The sequence below is a fragment of the Felis catus genome, chromosome B1 (assembly GCF_018350175.1).
Source record: "Felis catus isolate Fca126 chromosome B1, F.catus_Fca126_mat1.0, whole genome shotgun sequence".
In the NCBI taxonomy this organism is placed as follows: Eukaryota; Metazoa; Chordata; class Mammalia; order Carnivora; family Felidae; genus Felis; species Felis catus.
In genome coordinates, this window is record NC_058371.1 from 45584350 (window position 1) to 45605654 (window position 21305).

General features: G+C 36.8%; 1 protein-coding gene across 4 annotated transcripts in view; it reads right to left on the bottom strand.

Annotated features, from left to right (window-relative positions):
- The window catches only part of KCNU1 (potassium calcium-activated channel subfamily U member 1), a 148189-nt gene that overhangs the window by 77840 nt on the left and 49044 nt on the right, over positions 1-21305 (bottom strand). For all 4 annotated transcript variants that reach the window (XM_019828566.3, XM_045055584.1, XM_019828564.3 and 1 more), the window contains 4 exons: positions 20545-20657; positions 20123-20191; positions 16251-16340; positions 16018-16115 (listed from right to left, as the gene is read on the bottom strand). In XM_019828566.3, coding sequence (XP_019684125.1) covers positions 16018-16115; positions 16251-16340; positions 20123-20191; positions 20545-20657 — 370 coding nt within the window. The remainder of the gene's footprint in view (positions 1-16017; positions 16116-16250; positions 16341-20122; positions 20192-20544; positions 20658-21305) is intronic.

The window sequence follows — 21305 nt, forward strand, 5'->3', positions numbered from 1 at the left end:
GCTGCTGAAGGCTGGGGTGTCTGTGGCAATTTCTTAAAATAAAACAATGAACTTTCCTGCATCAACTGACTTGTCCTTTCACTTGAACATATAGAAGCTATTATAGGGTTATTAACTTGCTCAATTTCAATATTGTGTGTCAGGGAATAAGGAGGCCAAAGGAGAAGGAGTGGAGTACTCATCAGTGGAGCAATCAGAACACACACAGTATCAGTTAAGTTATATGCGTTAAATGGGCACGGTCCATGGCACCCCAAAACAATTACAATAGTAACATCAAATATCACTGATCACAGATCACTATATATATATATACATATATATATATATATACACACACATATATATATATGTATATATATACACATTTATATACATAAAATAAAAAATATATATATATACACACACAATAAAGTTTGCAATATTGCAGGAATTACCAAAATGTCACACAAAAACATGAAGTGAGCAAATGTTGTTGGAAAAAATAGTGCCAACAGTCTTGCTGGATGCAGGGTTGCCACAAAACTTCAATTTGTGAAAAATGCAAAACCTGCGAAGTGCAGTAAAGTGAAGCACAATAAAAAGGGGTATGCCAGTATTATTTTCCCATGAATGCTGTAACAAATTGCCACAAATTTGGTGGCTTAATAAAGCATTCCTTTATTCTCTTACAGTTCTGGAGTTTAGAATCTGAAGTAATTTTCCCTGGACTAAAATCAAGGCATTAAATTCCTTTCATAAATTCTAGGGGAGAATCCATTCCCTTGCCTTTTCCAGTTTCTTGAGGCTCTCTGTATTCCTTGCCTTGTGGCCCCTTCCTCCAGCATCAAAGACAGTGGCACAACAATTTCTCTCTCTGAATCAGCTTACATCTGTTTTTACCACAAGCCCTTTTCTCTTGTGTATGTAGTTAAATCTCCTTCTTCTGCCTCCCTTCCATAGGCACCCTTATAATTATAATTAGACTACACATAGATAATGCAGGCTAATCTGCCCATCTCAAGATCCTTAATTTAATCTGCAAATTTCTGCAGTTTCTTTTGCCATATGTAAATCACATTCACAGTTTCCAGGGATTAGGGTATGGATATCTTTGGTGGGCATTACTTAGTCTATTACATTATACATCTGAAGATATCAATGAATTCCAAATATGATAAACAAAGATATCCAGACACAAACATATCACAGTAACAATGCTGAAAGTCAAATATAAGAAGAAACTCTTGAAAGCAGCAAGGAATAAACAAAACTTGATTTACAAATTAAATCCAATGGGATTAACAGATGACTTCTCATCAGAAAGAATGAAGGCTAAAAGGAAGTGGGATGACATATTCACCGTGTTGAAATAAACGGTCAACCAAAAATTTTATACCCAGTAAAACTATCTTTCAAAAATGAAAATGAAACACCCCCAGCCCCAAATGGTAAAGACTTTGGAAAGTTTGCCCCTCCATAAAAACAAAAAATAAACTGACAAAAATGGTCAGGATAAATTTTTTTCAGAATTCTGAAAACTAAGCAGCAGTGACCCAAAAACCATTCAATCAAGAAAAATAAATCTCAGTAAAACTAGAAATATTTGTGGTGTTTTAACTTATATTAGTCCCATCCCCAACTCTCTAGCTAATCAGTGTCCTTAAAAAGTAATGCCCCATATTCCTGGCGCCAGAGGGAGCAGAGTAGAACCGCATTTCTTTCAAAGCCTTATTTCCAAAGAAGAGTCCTTATTAGACCTGTGTGGTGGTTCCCTGGATCATCCTACTTGAATGGCTTATATTTTCAACCTTATTTGAACTTACCTAGTTCTAAAATCCTCTACTCAGTGAGCTGTATCACACATTTTAATATCACAGCTGCTTAAGGCAATGGATAAAAGATAGGGCAAAGAACAGACTACAAGAAGTTTAAAGGGGAAACTGAGGACTGAGTTGTCCATACGAACTTTGAAAAACTCTGGAATAGTAATGTAAACAACAACACACATGCCCAGGACTTCAGGACTGTGTACAGAAGTATACATGCTGAGAAGACCCTAGGCACTCACCTATAACTGACTTGATGTTCTGTGCAAGCAGGAGGCGAAAGCTGAAGCAGAGCTGTCAACTGCCTAGCTGAATATTGAGGGCATGCCTCAGCAAAAACATGGAATCCCTTGACAAATACTGGGAGACTTATTGGTTGCAGGTATTAAACAAGATCTCTGTCCAATTTTACATGGTTGTTCAACTAACACAATAGAGAATTCAGTGGCCACAAATGATAAAGATGCAGACATTATAGGATTAGTTCACAAAAGTCACTGAACAAACAATGACAACTATAATAAGCAGTAACAACAAAAAACACTGGGGAAGGAGGTGGGTGAAATCTGATTTCCATAATTACCACATTATAGTATTTTCAATGTCTAATTTTTGATAAAAGTTATGAGACATGGAAAGAAACAGCAAAGTACTATCTACATACAGGATGAAAGGCTATCAACAGATACTGTCCCTGGGGAAGCCAGGACTTGCATTTATTAGTCAACAACTTTAAATCTATCAAAAGCTATTTTACGTATGTTCAGAGAATTAAGGGAAGTTACAGCTAAAGAAATAAAAATTACAGCTAAAGAAATACATAACAACATAAAACAGAGAATATCAATAAAAATTTAAGAGTAATTAAAAAATAGAAATCCTGGAGTTGAAAAGTATAACTGAAATAAAGAAAAGACAGTGTAATTTGAGATCAAGTTTGAGCATGCTGAAGAAACAATCAGGCAACTCAAATATAGGTCAAGGGAGATTACCCAGTCTGAGTGACAGAAGAAAAGGAAAATAAAGAAAAATAGAGCCTAAGAGAGCCTCTGAGATGTCATATAAATGTACTAACATCTACCTAATGGGAGGTGCAGATGCAGAGGAGAGAAAGGGTGGAAAGAATTCTTAAAGAAATCATGTTCAAAAACTTCTCAAATTACATGTAAAACATTATAGTCTACACAACTAAGCAACTCACAAAATTCTATGCAGTATAAATTCCAAGAGATCTACACCTAGACACCTCATAAACTATTGAAACCCAAAGAAACAGAGAGAATCTTCAAAGAGGCAAGAAGTGACTCATCATGTACAGAGGATTCTCAATAATATTGACAGCTAATTTCCCATGAGAAACAATGGAGGCCAGAAAGCAGTAGGATGACATATTTGAAGTCCTGAATGAAAAAAAAAGCAAAACAAAAAAACAAGAAACAATTCTATATCTGATAAAATTATCCTTCACAAATGAAAGATAAATTAAGATATTTTAAGACTAACAAAAACTTAGAGAGTTCATTGCTTCTAGACAAGCCCTACATGAAATATTAATAAGAGTCCTTGGATTTGAAATAAAAGGCACACCAGGCAGTAATTCAAATCTTCATGAAGAAATGAAGAGCACTGGTAAAGGTATATTTACATAAGTAATATAAAATAAAACAGAGGGGTTTTTGTTTGTTTGTAACCTCTTTTATTTCTGATTTAAAAGATGAATGTACAGGGACACCTGGGTGGCTCAGTCAGTTAAGCATCCGACTTCGGCTCAGGTCATGATCTCTCAGTTTGTGAGTTCAAGCCCCATGTCTGGCTCTGTTATGACAGCTCAGAGCCTGGAGCCTGCTTAGGATTCTGTGTCTCCCTCTCTCTCTCTGCCCCCACTTGTGATCTCTCTCTTTCTCTCTCTCAAAAATAAATAAACCTAAACAAAAGATGAATATACAAAGCAACAACTGCAAGGCTATCCTGATGGGTACACATATATAAAGATATAATTTGTAATGATAACCTAAAGGGAAGAAATAGAATTACATATAAAAACATAGTTTTTGTATATTACAGAAATTAATTTGGCATTAATCCAAACAGGATTACTATACATTGTTATGTTAACAGCAAACCCCAGGCCAACTACCAAGAAAATAATGAAAAAGAAATATATATGTAAATAAATGGCAAGAGAATTAAAATGGTGGACTAGAAAATATCTAACACAATAGAAGGAAGTAGTAAATGACTTAAGAAACAAAACAGGTATGAGAAAGGAGGAGTTAAGATGGCAGAGTAGTAAGAGGACCCAGGACTTGTCTCCTCCTTGAAGACAGCTAGATGAATGTCAAATCATTTTCAACACCTAGGAAATAGATATGAGGATTAACAGAACAATCTGCATAATTCAAGGGAGGGAAAGCAGCAGGTTTGTGGTTTGGAGAGGTGAACTGCGGGAGAGAAGAACCACAGTGCCACAGAGGAGAGGAAGCCCTTTTTGTGGAAAGGAGAAAGACAGAGGGGGAGAGAAAGCAGAGCATTGGGTTTGCACAAGAAAGCACACCCCCTGAAAGTAGCTAGAGAAAAAGAGTGAAAACATGCACAGGAGATTGCACAAGAAAACTGTACCCCAAAACCACTGATGGGGGAAAAACCATTGAAAGAGGATTTCAATACCACCAGATTTTTATGAATGGCAGAGCACAGAGTCTGAAGTTTCCAAGCTCATCTCCTGGTGGTGCTTCCTTAAGGAAGCAGGGCAGAGCCCTGAGAGTGGGCAGTACAATCTGAGGATCCCTTGGATCACACAAGGAGAAAAACTTCCCCTGCTTGAAGTGTATTTGGTAGAGGTGATATGCCTTTCCATGAGCAAAAGGCCTGGCTCCATTAAGCTGCCGTTTTCACCCATATAGAAACAAAGATGCCAGCTGAGGAGAGTATGCCCTGCTGATGGCAGTGCGTTGTGATTTACCATAAACTCTGAGTCCCTGCCCTTACATGGTAGTGTGACCATTTCCTAGGACAAACTGGTACCAGCCACCATATGTGAGAACCTTCCCCAGAGGATCACTCCAGGACTGAACTGTTGGGGGTGGAGGAGGGGGGTATTTGAAGTGTTGGGTTTGAACCACAGCCACACCTAAGAAAAAACTCTGAAGGGAAGTGCCCCCTGGTAGGCCGACAGCTCAGACACAGACTTGAAGAAGGCACAGAGCTGATGGAAATGGGAGACACAGGAGGGGGGTAATTGACCTCTTGGCTGTGAGGGTGTGAACTTCCCACTCCAGAGACTAGAGAGTTGGGCGAAGACATTTTCACCAGTAGCCCACCAACACTGATGGACCTCAGTGAACTGAACAGTGCCACCAAGTGGAGAATGGAGCCATTACACGAAACCTTGCTCCCTGTGCCTGCCAGGCACATCTCCTCTAGGGCAAGTCTACCTGACACTAGGAACAGAAGGTCCCTCCCCCGAAGACCAACACAAATCCCTTTCATTAGCTTAGTCTTCTGATCATAGACTGCTGCAAAGTTTCAGCTTTAGGGGAAATAGGATCTAGCTTCATTTGGGTTTTGTGTGTTTGATGGTTCATATGTTTGTTGGTTTTTGTTGTTGTTGCTTCTGTTTTGTTTTCGTTGTTATTTTTCTTTTGGTTTTTTTGGATACAGAAAGAGCAAAATCTTTTATGTTACTTTTTAAAATTTTATTATTTAAAAATTTTTATTTTTTTCCTATTATCTTTTCTTTTTGTTCTATCAAGCTTCTCTTAACAAGTAGACCAAAACACACTTATGATCTAGCTTCCTTTATTTGATTTTTTTTAATTTTTAAATTTTTACTTCATTCAATTATTGTTGTTGTTGTTGTTGTTGTTGTTGTTGTTTCTTCCTCCAAAATGACAAGATGGAGGAATTCACCTCAAAAGAAAGAACAGGAAGAAATGATGGCCAGGGACTTCATCAAAGTAGGTGTAAGTAAAATGTCTGAACTAGAATTTTTTTTTAAATTTTTTTTCAACGTTTATTTATTTTTGGGACAGAGAGAGACAGAGCATGAACGGGGGAGGGGAAGAGAGAGAGGGAGACACAGAATCGGAAACAGGCTCCAGGCTCTGAGCCATCAGCCCAGAGCCCGACGCGGGGCTTGAACTCACGGACCGCGAGATCGTGACCTGGCTGAAGTCGGACGCTCAACCGACTGCGCCACCCAGGCGCCCCTGAACTAGAATTTAAAACAGTGATTATAAGGATATTATCTGGGCTTGAAAAGGGCATAGAAGATACCAGAGAATCCCTTTCTTCAGAGATAAAAGAAATAAAATCTAGTCAGGCCAAAATTTAAAATGCTATAACTGAGATGCATTAAAATGAGGATGGATGAGGCAGAGGAGTGAATTAATGATACAGAAGACAAAATTATAAAATAATGAGGCTGAAAAGATGAAGGAAACAAAGGTCAGGGATCATTAAGGTAGACTTAGGGAACTCAGCAACACCTTAAGGCATAATAACATTCTTATCATATGACTCCCAGAAGATGAAGAGAGAGAAAAAGTGGTAGAAGGATTATGTGAGCAAATTATAGCTGAAAAGTTCCCTAATCTGGGGAAGGACACAGACATCAAACTCCAAGAAGCACAGAGAACTCCCATTAATTCAATAAAAGCCAGCCATCACCAAGACATATCATACTCAAATTCACAAAATACACAGACAAGGAAAGAGTCCTGAAAGAAGCAAGGGAAAAAAAGTCCTTAAGGGACTTTTAAGGGAAGACAGATTAGGTACACAGAAGATCTGTTCATAGAAACTTGGAGGACCAGAAAAGACTAGCAAGATATATTCAACATGCTGAATGGGAAAAGAATACTCTAGCAGCCAAGAATACTCTATCCAGCAAGGCTGTAATTCAGAACAGAAGAAGAGATAAAGAGTTTCCCAGACAAACACTAAATGAGTTTGTGACCACTAAATCAGTCCTATAAGAAATTTTAAGGGGGACCCTTTGAGTGGAGGAAAAAAAAGACCAAAAGCAACAAAGGCTAGAAAGGACCAGAGAGCATCATCAGAAATACCAACTCTACATTTAACACAATAGTGTTAAATTCATACTGTTCAATCATTACTCTGAATGTAAATGGACTAAATGTTTCAATCAAAACACGTAGGGTATCAGAATGGACAAAAAAGCAAGATCCATTTATAATGCTGCCTACCAGAGACTAATTTTAGACCTAAAGACACCTGCAGCTTGAAAGTGAGGGGATGGAGAACCATCTATCATACTAATGGACATCAAAAGAAAGCTGGATTTCTTAAGAAAGCTGGATTATATAAATATATAAATCAAGCATAAAGAAACTCATTGATAATAGTACAAAAATAATAAGGGACTTTAACACACCGCTTACAACAATGGACAGATTACCTAAGCAGAAAATCAACAAGGAAACAATGGCTTTGAATGATACACTGGACCAGATGGACTTAACAGATATATTTGGAACATTTCAGAGAAGCAGAATATACATTCTTTTCAAGCACACGTGGAACATTCCCCAGAATACATCACATACTAGGTCACAAATCAGGCCTGAACAGGTACAAAAATATCAAGATCATACCATGCATATTTTCAGATCAAAACTTGAAGTCAACCACAAGAAAAAATTTGGAAAGCCCTCAAATACATGGACGTTAAAGAATATACTACTAAAGAATAAATGGGTCAACCAGGAAATTAAAGAAGAAATTTTAAAAAATACATGCAAGTCAATGAAAATGAAAACATAACAGTCCCAAACTTTTGAGATGAAGAAAAAGTAGTCCTAAGAGAGAAGTATATTGCAATCCAGGCTTATTTCAAGAAAGCAAATAAACCCTAAAGCCAACAGAAGAAGGGAATAATAAGGTTAGTGCAGAAATAAATGATACAGAAACAAACCGAAAACCAGTAGAACAGATCAACAAAACTTAGAGTAGCTTTTTTGAAAGAATAAGCAAAATTGATAATTCCCTAGCCAGATTTATCAAAAAGAAAAAAGACCCAAATACATAAAATCATGACTGAAAGAGAGGTCACAACTAACACCACAGAAATATAAACAATTATAAGAGAATACTACAAAAAACTATATGTAAACAAACTGGGCAATCTGGAAGAAATGGACAAATTCCTAGAAATTCACAAACTACTAAAACTGAAACAGGAAGAAATAGAAAATTTGAACAAAAAGAAAAATTAATGCCTATTCTTCTCAAACTGCTCTGAAATATAGAAATAGAAGGAAAACTTTCAAAGTCATTCTACAAAGCCAACATTACCTTGGTTCCAAAACCAGACAAAGACTACACTAAAAAGGTGAATTAGAGGCCATCATCCCTGATGATAATGGATACAAAAATTCTCAATAAGATACTAGCAAATCAAAATCAACAGTACATTACAAGAGTTATTCACTGTGATCAAGTGAGGTTTATTCCTGGGTTGAGGGCTGGTTCAATATTCATAAACAGTCAAAGTGATGAACCACATTAACAAAAGAAAGGATAAGAACCATATGATCATTTCAATAGATGCAGAAAAAGCATTTGACATAATATAGCATCCATTCTTGATAAAAACCCTCAACAAAGTGGGGACAGATGGAACATACCTCAACAGGCCACATACGAAAGACCCAAAACTAATATCGTCCTCTATGGGGAAAAACTGAGAGCCTTTCCCTTACAGTCAGGAATAAGACAAGGATGTCACCTAACCTTACTATTTAACCTAGCACTAGCACTGGAAGTCAGCCTCAGCCATAAGACAACAAAAAGAAATAAACGGCATCCAAATAGGAAAGGAAGAAATCAAACTTTTACTATTTGCAGATGACATTAATATACTACGTAGAAAACCTGAAAGACTTCAGCAAAAAAACTGCTAGAAATAATACATGAATTCAGCAAAGTCACAGGATATGAAATCAATTCAGGAATCTGTTGCATGTCTATACACCAATAGTGAAGCAGCAAAAAAAGAAATCAAGGAATCATTTCCATTTGCAATTGCACCAAAAATAGTAAGATACCTAGAAAGAAACCTAACTAAAGAGGTAAAAGATCTATACTCTGAAAACTATAGAACAGTTATGAAAGAAATTGAAGAGGACACAAAGAAATGGAAAAGCATCCCATGATCATGGATTGGAAAAACAGCATTGTTAAAGTGTCTATACAACCAAAATCAATCTCCACATTTAAAGCAATCACTATCACAGTAACACCAGCATTTTTTTTTCAGAGCTAGAACAAACAATCCTAGTTTGTATGTAACCACAAAAGACCCTGAATAGCCAAAGCAATCCTGAAAAAGAAAAACAAAACTGGAGGCATCACGGTTCTGGATTTCAAGCTGCATTACAAAGCTGTAGTCATCAAGACTGTATGGTACTGGCACAAAACAGACAAATAGTTCAATGGAACAGAACAGAAAACCCAGAAATGGATCCACAACTATATGGTCAACTAATCTTTGACAAAGTAGGAAAGAACATTCAATGTAAAAAAGACGGTCTCTTTAAGAAACAGTGTTGTGAAAACTAGATGGCAACATGCAGAAGAATGAAACTAGACCACTTTCTTACACCATACACAAAAATAAATTCAAAATGGATAAAAGACTTAAATCTGAGACAGGAAGCCATCAAAATCCTACCGGAGAACACAGGCAGCAACCTCTTTGACCTTAGCCAGACCAACTTCTTACTAGACATGTTGCTGAAGGTAAGGGAAACAAAAGCAAACGTGAACTACTGGGACTTCATCAAGTTAATAAGCTTCTGCGCAGTGAGGGAAACAATGAACAAAACTAAAAGGCAGCCTATAGAATGGGAAAAGATATTTGTAAACAACATATCTAACAAAGGGTTGGGATTCAAAATCTGTAAGTAATTTATCAAATTCAACACCCCCAAACAAATAAGAAAGGGTGGAAGATGTGAACGGACACTTTTCCAAAGAAGATATTCACATGGCTAACAGACATATGAAAAGATGCTCAACATAATTCATCATCAGGGAAATCCAAATCAAAGCCACATTGAGATATCACCTCATACGTGTAATAGTGGCTAAAATTAACAACACAGGAAACAACAGGTTTTGATGAGGATGCAGAGAAAAGGAAACCTGCTTGCACTGTTGGTGGGAATGCAAACTGGTGCAGCCACTCTGGAGAACAGTATGGAGATTGCTCAAAAAATTAAAAATGGAACTACCCTACATTGCAGCAATTTCACTACTAGATATTACCCAGAGGTCCCAAAAATACAGATTTGAAGGAGTACACGCACTCCAATGTTATAGTAGCAGTATCAAAAATGGCCAAACTATGCAGAGAACCCAAATGTCCGCTAATGGGTGTACAAAACTGGAGTGTATACACACACACACACACATATGCTAATATGACTGATATTATGCAAATTTGATATTATGCAAATCAGTCAGAGAAAGACAAATACCATATTACTTCACTCATTTGTGAAATTTAGTAAACAAAACAGATGAACATATGGGAAGGGAGGGAAAGAAGTCAGGGAAACAAACAACAAGAGATTCTTAATGATAGAGAACAAACTGTGGGTTGATGGAGGGAACTAGGTAGGAGATGAGCTAGATGGGTGATGGGTACTAAGGAGGGCACTTGTGATGAGCACTGAGTGTTGTACGTAGGTGATGAATCACTGAATTCTACTCCTGAAACCAATATTGCACTGTATGTTAACCAATTAAAATGTAAATTTTAAAGAAAGTATTAAAAAAAGAAAAAAGATATAACATTAAAAAACATCAAATGTCAGATATAAATACTAACTTATCAGTAACTGCATTAAATGTGAAAGGATTAAACTCTGCAATAAAGAAGGAGGGATTGGCAAATGGAAAAAAAAAAGACATGATCCAACTCTATGCTGCATGCAAGATATATACTTCAGATTCAAAGACACTAACAGATTGAGAGAAAAAGGATGAAAAAAGATATTTTATGACAATAGTAATCAAAAGAGGGCTAGAGTGGCTATACTAATTTCACACAAAATAGAACTTAATACAAAATACAAAAATAGTGATTCAAAAATATTACTAAAAACAAAGACATTTTATAATGATAAAATGGTTAATCTACCATGAAGATATAACAGACTCAGAGGCACATAACCATAGAAGTCCAAAATACATGATGCAAAATCTAACATATTTAAATGGGGAAATAGACAATTCAACAACAATAACTGGAACTCTAATAGCCCACTTTCAATAATATACAGGACAACTATCGATTGTTCTATTAGCAAGGAAATGGAAAACTTTAAAAATTCTATAAATCAACTAGACCTGACAAATATCTATGGAACATTCCACCCAACAACAGAAGAATACATGGTCTTTCCAAGTATACATTGAATATTGTTCAGGATAGATCATATACTAGTCCATAAAATAAGTATCAAAAAATTTAAAAAGATTTAAATCATACAAAGTATTCTCTTAAACTACAATGAAATGAAATGAAAAATCAGTAATAAAGTAATTATAGAAATTCACAAATATGTGAAAATAAAAACAACACATGCCTAAATAACCAATGGGTCTTCCCTCCCAAAAAATCACAAGTGAAATTATAAAATATTTTTAGATGAATGAAAATGAAAACACAAAACATCACAAATACAGCATGTCCCTGAAGAGTGCTTAGAGAGAATTTTATTGATGTTAATTCCTTTACTTATTAAAAAAGAAAAAAAGATCGAAAATCAATGAAGTAATCTAACCTTTCATGTTACGACATTGAGAAAAGAAAATTAACCCACATCAAGTTGAAAGAAGTAAATAATAAAAATTATACATCATTTAAATAAAAGAAAAATAGTAGAAAAAATAAATTAAAAAACCCAAACAAAATTGACAAGCATTTTTGGCAAGACTGGCCTCAAAAATGAAGAAATACTCAAATAACAAAAATCAAAAATTAATGGGGTGATGTTACTACTGACATGACAAACATGAAAAGGATTATAAGGGAATATATATGTATACAATACTTTGCCTGTCAACAAATTTGATAACTGATTAAATGAATGAATTCCTAGAAGGACAAAACCATCAAAACTATCTCAAGAAGAAACAGAAAATCTGAATAGATCTGTAAGGAAAGAGATTGAACTAATAATAAAAAAATGAAGTTAGGCTTTACTGGTAAAATTGCATGAAATGTTTAAAAAAGAATTCACACTAATCCTTCACAAATGCCTCCAAAATATCAAAGAAAAGGAATGCTTCCCAACATATTCTTTGGGGCCAAATTTACAATGACACCAAAATCAGACAAAGACATCACTCCCCCAAAGAAAGGAAAACTACCATCCAACATCTGTACTGAATACAGATGTAAAATTCCTCAACAAAATGCTAGCAAACCAAATCCAGCAGATATGGAAAGGGTTTTATAGTATGACCAATTAGGACGTTGGCTTAATATATAAAGTCAATTAATGTAATATATTCTACCAGCAGAATAAAAGACAAAAACCACAAGTTTATCTCCAAAAGGAAAAAGCATTTGACAAAGATCAAAACCACTATAAATCAAGAAAAGAAACAAACAAACAAACAAACAAAAAACCCTGAGGAATTTAGGTATAGAAAAGAATATCCTCAGCCAGATAATGAGCATCTATGAAAAACTTACAGTTAACATCATACTTAATGCTTTCTCCCTAAGGTCAGGAACAAAACAGATATAAGCTCTTATTACTTCTATTCAACATTGTCCTGGAGATTATTCCAGGGCAATTAGGCAAGAAAAAGAAAGAAAAGGCCATCAAAAAAAGTATTACAGCTAAAAAAACAAGTTCAGCAAGGTTGCAGAATATAAGATCAATACACAAAATTCAATTGTATTTCTATACAGTAACAATGAATCATCTGCAAACAAAATCAAGAAAACAATTTCATTTATAATAGCACTAAAAAGAATAAAACACTTAGGAATCAATTGAACAAAAGTAGTCTAAAACCTGTTATCTGAAAATTATAGAAAATTGTTGAAGGAAATTAAAGATACAAGTAGATACAAAGACATCACATGTTCATGAGTCAAAGAGTTACTATTAAGATAGCAATATTTCCAAAATTGACCTACATATTCAACACAATGTCAATCAAAATCCCAGGTGGCTTCTTTGCAGAAATTGAAATGTTTATCTGAATTTTCATAAAGAAATACAGGGACCCAGAATAATCAAAACAATACTGAAAAAAAATAACAGACTTGGAAGACTCATATTTCTCAATTTCAAAACTTAATATAAAACTACAGTAGTCAAGTCATTGTAGAGCTAAATGTACAGAGCAATGAAATAAAATTGAGACCCAGAAATAAACTCACACTTTTGCAATCCATTGTTTTTTGACCAGGGTACCTAAAACAGTTCAATGTGGAAATGTTTTGAGAAAATGGTGCTGGGACAACTGAATATCCACAGTGAAAAAAATGAAGTTGGATCTTTTTCTTACATCAAACACAAAAATCAACTCAAAAGAGATCACCACCCTACATTTAAGAGCTAAAAATACAAAATTCTTAGAAGAAAATATCAGAGTAAATCTTTATGACCTCAGGTTAGATATTCCACAAAAACACAAGCAACAGAAGAAAAACTACTTCATTGGACTTCATCAAAATATAGGAATTATATGAAGAAATAAAAAGACAAACCACAAAATTGGTGAAAATACTGGCAGAATATACATTTCATGTATTTAGAATATACAAACATCATATACATCTCAATATTAGGAAGATAATACCCCTATATAAAAATGGTTAAAGGATCTGAATAGACATTTTTTCAAAGATATACAAATGGCCAGTAAGATCCTCATAAAAAGATGCTCGACCTCATTAGCCATTAGGAAAATTCAAGGTAAAACCACAATAAGATACCAATTTAAACCCATTAGGATGGCTATCCTTTTTTTTTTTTAAAGGGAAAATCATTTTTAAAAAAAAGGATGTGGAGAAATTGGAGTTCTTGTGTCCTGCTTGTGCAAATGTGAAATGATGTAGCCACTATGGAAAACAATATGGGGGTTCTTCACAAAATGAAACACAGAATTAATATTTGATTTAGCAATTCTACTTATGGATATATACTCAAAAAATTGCAAGCAGGAACTCAAACAGGTATCTGCACACCAATATTCATAGCAACATTATCTGCAATATCCAAAAGGTGGAAACAATTCAAATGTCCAGCAACAGACAAATGAATGAACAAAATGAAGTATACCCATCCAATGTGATACTGTTCAGCCATAAAGAGAAATGAGGTATTGACACATGCCATAGCATGGCTAAGTGAAAGGTGCCCAACACACAAGGCCACATGCTGTCTGATTCCCTTTTCATTAAATGGCCCAAACAGGTAAACCTAAGACACAGAAAGTAGACTAGAGCCTGTGAGGAGTGTGGGCAGATGGGATGAGTAACTGCTATTGGGTGTGGAGTTTCTTTGAGAGGTACAGAAAATGTTCTAAATTTGTAGTGATAGTTGCACAAATCTGCTTACGTACTAAGAACCACTGAATCGTTGTACACTTTAAAAGTATTTGCTTCATGGTATTTAAATTATATCTCAATAAGGCTATTATAAAAAATGATAGAGACCGGATCTCTCAGATGGGACCCAGTCCCTTCCCCCCCATCCCCAACACACAGAGCTTGTGTCTCAGGCTGGTGAGCAGGGGCTAGACAAGGGAAACATGATAGTTTTGTGGTGTGCAAAGGGGAAAATGAGAAATGTGTTTCCATTTTCATATGGTGTTTCATATGGTGTTCATATGTTTCATTTTCATTGGTATTGTGTCCTTGGAGGAGGGTTTAGGAACAGTGCAAGGTGGTTACTGAGGAGGAGACGAGCCAGCACGTGTGTTTAAGCAGAGAGAAGGCCTGAAAGGGCTCCCACCTCCTGACAGACATATGTACACCAGGAGACTGAAAAATCCCAAACAGCTGAGGGATCAAAATAACATATGGAATGAAAAGCCTAGGGATACAGGAAAAGGGATGCTGCAGACCTCAAGACCCGAGGCTATAGTAGGGAGGATAGATTTTAGTAACAAATGACAGAAGGTGACCCAAAGCCAGGAGGAGCTGACACTGGTTATTGATGCAGAGGTCACAGAAGCTGACACTTATCAAGGGAATGAGGCACCTCAGGAACCGGTAAGGACTTGTATGAAAGGGTATCTTGCTATTCACTACAAGAACAACCATGATGTTAATTAAGCAAATTTACTCCTGCATTTAAATAGAATACTGGGGAGAAGGGGAAGATAATCTTAGAGATAAGAAAAGTCCTGATAGGAAATTCAAATTTTGAATTAAGTTTAATTGCTGAAACACTAAGGATTTTACCCATAGAATTTTAGTGTACCTGGAAGAGACTAAGTTTTAAGCCACAAGGGAGGAAGTTACCATGAATGCTTGAGATTCATTTCTCTTTTCCTGCTATTAAGTGGGAAAGGTTGTTGGTAAGCTATCGGGTTCATGTAGAGACAGAATAAAAAGTTACATTTCTTCATCACTGTGTCAAAATGAGTAAATTTTAAACCCCCTATTATCCATTAAGGAAACAGAATACTCAAGGGATGGTATTGTTCCCAAGGAAGAAATGATAATAATGTAGCACAGTAGAGGTGTTAAAGCTACAATGGCAATCATATTGCAATATAAATATATCAACTCAATATGTTGCACACCTTAAATTTATACAATGTTCTTTGTCAAGTAAATGTAAGGCAATAATTTTTATAAGAGTGGCCATGAGGTGGCCTATGGCCAACCAAGCAGTCGGATACAGGCTGAATGAACTTTGAGACTGAAGTCGGGAAGCACCTCCAGTTAGCTCCAGGACTTTGCACGCTACTGAATCTCTTGGTACTCACTTGCCTGTGTGTGAAGGAGTCTAACTAGATAACTAGTTAAGATTTCTTCCAGCTCTAAAAGACTGATTCTCAGGTCTTGTATGCCCAGTGGGGAAATATCTGCCACTTCTTGGCCAAATTCAAGTGGGCATTATCTTTTAAGAGGGGGGAACCTCTCCTCTTTCCTTGGCCATTCCCCTGGAAGCTGGGCTGAGGGCAACCAGATATAAAGTGCAGTTACCTGGGAAGTGTCGCTGGATCTTGGTTTTGCAGTTACATTTTCCAATTAGCTCAGGAATGAAGACATCACCGTGACATTTGGCACAGTAAAAGGCGGCTCTGGACAATGAAAGCAAATGAAGAATGACTTATGTGAGGCTTAACACTAAGGAAGCGTGGCACTGGCTCAGTCTGTCTGCCATTAAGTTGCATTTGCCTTAGGACTTTCTCCCCATAAAGTAATAAAAAAATTACCTTATGACTTCCTTTGAAGATTCAGCAATAAAGAACCCTAATGTGTTCTTACGCAGTTTAACTTCTGCAGGTGGATTTAGCATCAGACCACTGGAAACAGAAAATAAAAACACAGTAATTTCCCCCCTTTAATTTCTGTGGCAATAATTGGTGTTTCATTCTGTCATAACCAATGGATTCTCTAAGCTTTAGAGTTAATAGGACCCCATCCACAACTACGGCCAAACACAGTAGAAAAAGTGAATTTGACTATATTTCTTTGCTGCTAAATATCCAGAAGGGAGCCACGTCACAACACGACTGCTGAGTTGCACGCAGCTGAGCTGAGTCCAGCTGAGCTGGACTGCGTCCTGAATCTGAAATGGGCAAACCAACTAAGATGCATGAAGCCTTGCTAATTTAGGCTATCCAATGCCACGGCCACACAGTTGAAAAGTCTTACGGTCATGCTAGTGGTGTTTATCCTTAGGCTACTTGCCCTGTAAAAGTAAATGATGTCTAGTCAACCAGCTGGATTCAAAGGTTCCTTTTGTTTGCCTATGTAATTTTCGAACTTATGTATTTCTTTTGACTTCACTTTTTTTTCTATCTTGATTGCAAGATTTTTGAGAGCAGGAACCACATGAATAGCTTCTACCGCTACATGAATGCTTTGATTTTCTATTTTCTTATGGTTTGTGTGTTTGAAAATGACATCTTACAAATTTTATCCATGATACTCCTTGATGCAGTACTACATTATGACTATTTGAATTCCTCACACTTCTCCCCATTTGTTGAGATATCCCGTTTTTATTTCCTTTAATTCAGACCTCCAGCACGGTGAGGTCTTATAACCCTGAAACTCCCATCACTTCATTTGTGCATAATGAAAGTACTTCTTCCCACCTTTAAAACACAAACCTTTTATATTAACATTGGAAAGAAGTCAAGTCTTAATTTTGGAAAGCTTATTCTGTTGTTAGGGCACTCCAAAGTAACGTGCAAATGTAAGAGCCTTACAAAAATAAAAGGGGTTTCGCCACAAAACCTCTTCCACCCTATGCTGAGAGTAGAAAGAGGCTGAATAGCTGTATTGAGGTGGTTTGTTACCTGAGATATTGGATGGCATTTTCAAAAATGCACTGACTGATATTAACGAGCAGAACAAACCATTTTAACTTTGAAAGGAAAAGAACATGGATTTGTGCCCCTACCCCAATAACCCTGGTTGATGTTCACCAGCCAGCAAGCATAAACTGAGCTGTATCTTCTTATCTCCTATTTTTAAAGGGGCATCTTCTGAACTCATATTAAATAATTAGTTATGAAGATACTGTCATGATAATATCTGTGGTGACATTTGAAAGAAGAGGTGAACTCCCGTTGAAGATTTTTCCAAACTTTTCCCATACCCCCTCCATGAATCATGGCCAGTTGCTCTCTCAGAGAATGTTCCTTACTGGAAAAAAACTTAGAACATTATCTGACTGGGGCCAGATCCAGCTCTATCTCTTAGCAGATGACAAATTATCCTCTAAGACAAATCCTGATGATTATCGAGGGCTTTTCCAAGTTTTAAAGTCTATTCAAGTGTATCAATGAGAAGAGAAAATAAAAGATGAGAAAAGATAGGTTCCCCCCCACCACCAGTTTTTCCTATATACTAGTCTAAAACACCCAGCCATTGGGGCGCCTGGGTGGCGCAGTCGGTTAAGCGTCCGACTTCAGCCAGGTCACGATCTCGCGGTCCGTGAGTTTGAGCCCCGCGTCGGGCTCTGGGCTGATGGCTCAGAGCCTGGAGCCTGCTTCCGATTCTGTGTCTCCCTCTCTCTCTGCCCCTCCCCCGTTCATGCTCTGTCTCTCTCTGTCCCAAAAACAAATAAACGTTGAAAAAAAATTAAAAAAAAAAAAAAAAAAAAAAATAAAACACCCAGCCATTGAGATACCCTCTTTTCCTTCCTTTTGTGGCTGTGGTGGAGTTAGCACAGCATAGTGAGCAGAAGCACTGTCCCCAGAGCCAGGCTGAGTTCAGATTCTGGCTCTGCCACTTGGGACTGGTGTCAGTTTGGGAAAATTATTTAACTTTTGGGGGCCTCATCTTCCTCTTCTATAAAATGGGACTAAGAATTCTACCCATGGTTGTAAAGATTCAAGAGTTTATATAAGTAAAGTGCCTACAGCACTGTTGGTCATAAACTAGTAAAGGTGTAAAGACAGCTATTATCCGTAGCAGGATTTGATCCTTTTGATTCACCTGACTCTTTGGCGAGAAAACAAGATTAAATTTAAGTTGGAGCAAGTTCCTCTTTCATGAGGGTAGTTGCATGCTGGGTAGCACACAGCACCAGGACATTTGAATATATGTGGAAATGAGCTACATAATAAATGGTCATGTTTCTGGTCTGTGATGTCCCATAGCCATCCTAATAATAAAGTTTAACAAAATCGAGGATGTTAAAGTTGGAAAGGGTCTCAAAGACCATTTGGTCCAGCAGTTTCCAAATCCCAGTGAATAAAGTGACTGTATCACGAACTTTGAAAATTCTCTGGCTCCACCCTTGGAGATTTTAATTTTATAGAGTTAAGAAGTGGGATTTTGGAATCTACATGCTCTGAAAGTTTTGCAAATAATTCTACTACATAGTCCAGATTGTTGAAGGCCAAAAACGTTCAAACTTGATCAAGTTCTGAGCTAGTCTCAAACCCAAACTGCCTGGGTTATGGTTCTAAGACTCCCATCTTTTTTTACCATGACCTATTTCCGGAAGAAGAGCCATTTGTCCAAGGATTAGATTTCGAGAGTTCCTTGAGTATAGCAGGATTGTTAGTTAGAATATAGACAGCCAGACAATACTATTTGTTATTCTCTCTTTAGTGACTTCCTTTGTACAGTACCCCACTCACTTCTTTATCCCAGGTACATTCTGAATCCTCTATACTTCAATTTTTCTTTTCAACGTTTCATATAAAATTAGTCCTCTGTAGTCCATCTGCTATCATTCAAACTTATTGAATTGTTAATATTTCCCTGTAATTCTAAGGCTCCTGGTAATGACAGTTTTAGAGCTGGAATGACTTCCTCATTTTACAGAAGATGGACACTTCTCCAGTGCCATGGGGCCAGCAAATCATAATCAGGATCAGAATTTATTCTGTTGATTCCAATTTAATTCAACTTAGTTTTCCACTAAAAACACACACACACAAGCCAATATAATATTCTTTCTTGTTCCTCATCCCACTTAATCCTCTAGTTTTTCTTATTTTTTAGTATCTTTTATCTCTGTATCATTGTAGCTGATTCTCTGTTTGTCCTGGATTTTCTTTTTCATTACATGATAAATTATCTTACTTCTCACATTATCCATTATGGGTTTTCAAGAAATTCCATTGATCTAATAATGTTACTACTTTCTTTTATCCACCCTACCAATAGCATACTTTGTTCAGTAGGCCAAATTCTTATTTTGCCATATTTTGTAGCTTACTTTCTAAGGCTACAATTTGTGGGAGCATCTTCTGTCATAAATAATTTTAACTCATAGTATTATTTGATGGTCAAGACTTAGAAGATCTGGTAATACATTAAAAGAAACAGATATGAGAAGGAGACCACTTCTCTCTCCTGCTCATGAGAACTTGGGGAGGGCCATAACAAAAAAGGCAAAGTACCTGCTTACCCACCAGGATAACCATTCTAACCCCAATCATGAGATTCTAACCCCAGTCACTAGAGACAGTACTAAGTGCACCACAGCAGACTGGGTGCCCAACAGGCTGGCTCTCAACAAATGGCAAAACCTTAGTTATGGCTGTATTTTTGTAAAAGTCTTAATCATAAAGATTCTCCTTTAAAAAGAAACTGAAGAGATTCAAAGTCTCATTGGTACCAGCAACCATGAAACAAGGATTTGTGTTCGATGGCTATCAGCATGAGTCCCATCTTCACAAAGCAGAGCCTAGGAAGGAAGACACGAAATTGTGAGGAAAGAGGGTGGCAGGGTGCTAATTCACAAGAACATGACCAACACTTTGTGCTCTGTGTCTGGGAAAACACTAGTACCTCAGCAGAGAAAGACCCTCCCAAATGTGGAATCCATTCTAAAGTAAGTCCCAGCCCACATGACGACTGTGACAGACACAAAACTGTCCCACACAGACTGCAAAGTTCTAGGTTGTAGAGACTCAGGCATATTCATTCCCACATCTTCAACATCTACCATGGAGCCTGGCCTACAGTGAGCCCCCAATGAGCACTGTCAAAAGAATGTCACTTCAAGAAGAATGAGGAAAGTTATTTCTATTAACTTACCGGGAAACTTCAGGAAAACTCATTCCAGCAAAGTCATCAGAGAGACGTTGAGTCAGGATTTTGTTCTTCAGGCCATCCAAGAAATGTTTTTGCCAGGGCTGTTTAGGGAAAACCTGGAATACACAATCATGCGACATGAAGCACAATGCCATGCAATATGGGATATTATAATTCAAGTTGTATATCCTGCTAGGCAGCAAACCAGCGTTCGTTGTGCTTAAGTCATAAAAGAGATTTGTCACAGGGGTTAACTGAAGAAAGGAAGAACTTAAACTCTAACATACATCTTTACTATTTACACTAGAGAGTTCAGAATGAAGCAAAAGCATCATGACTTGATTTCTTCCCAGATGGCATTCAAGACTCCTTGTTGAAAACTGGAATTTTTCTAATAATTTCAGCAAGATAGACTAGTTTTTGAGTCAGTAACAGTAAGATAAGAAAGATAATATGGTATCTAAATTGTCTCTCCATGGATATGGCTATTCAAGATTGTTTTTTTTTAACATATTAGTTTTCTACTGACTAGCCATATACCACAAAGAAAAAAATATGCATGGGTTCTGCCCAGCATCAGAAGTCTTCATAGCTTCAAATGAATTTAAGTGGCCATCCTGATCAATGGAAATGGGAATATAAAAATTGAGGGCAGCAATAGGTTTCTAGAGAAGAGGGAGATGGGAAGGGAGAAGAGTATCTCTCAAAAAGGCTAAATACAGCCTGTGAAGGGTGAGGGCTGCTGGGTAACTCATCCCTGGTAT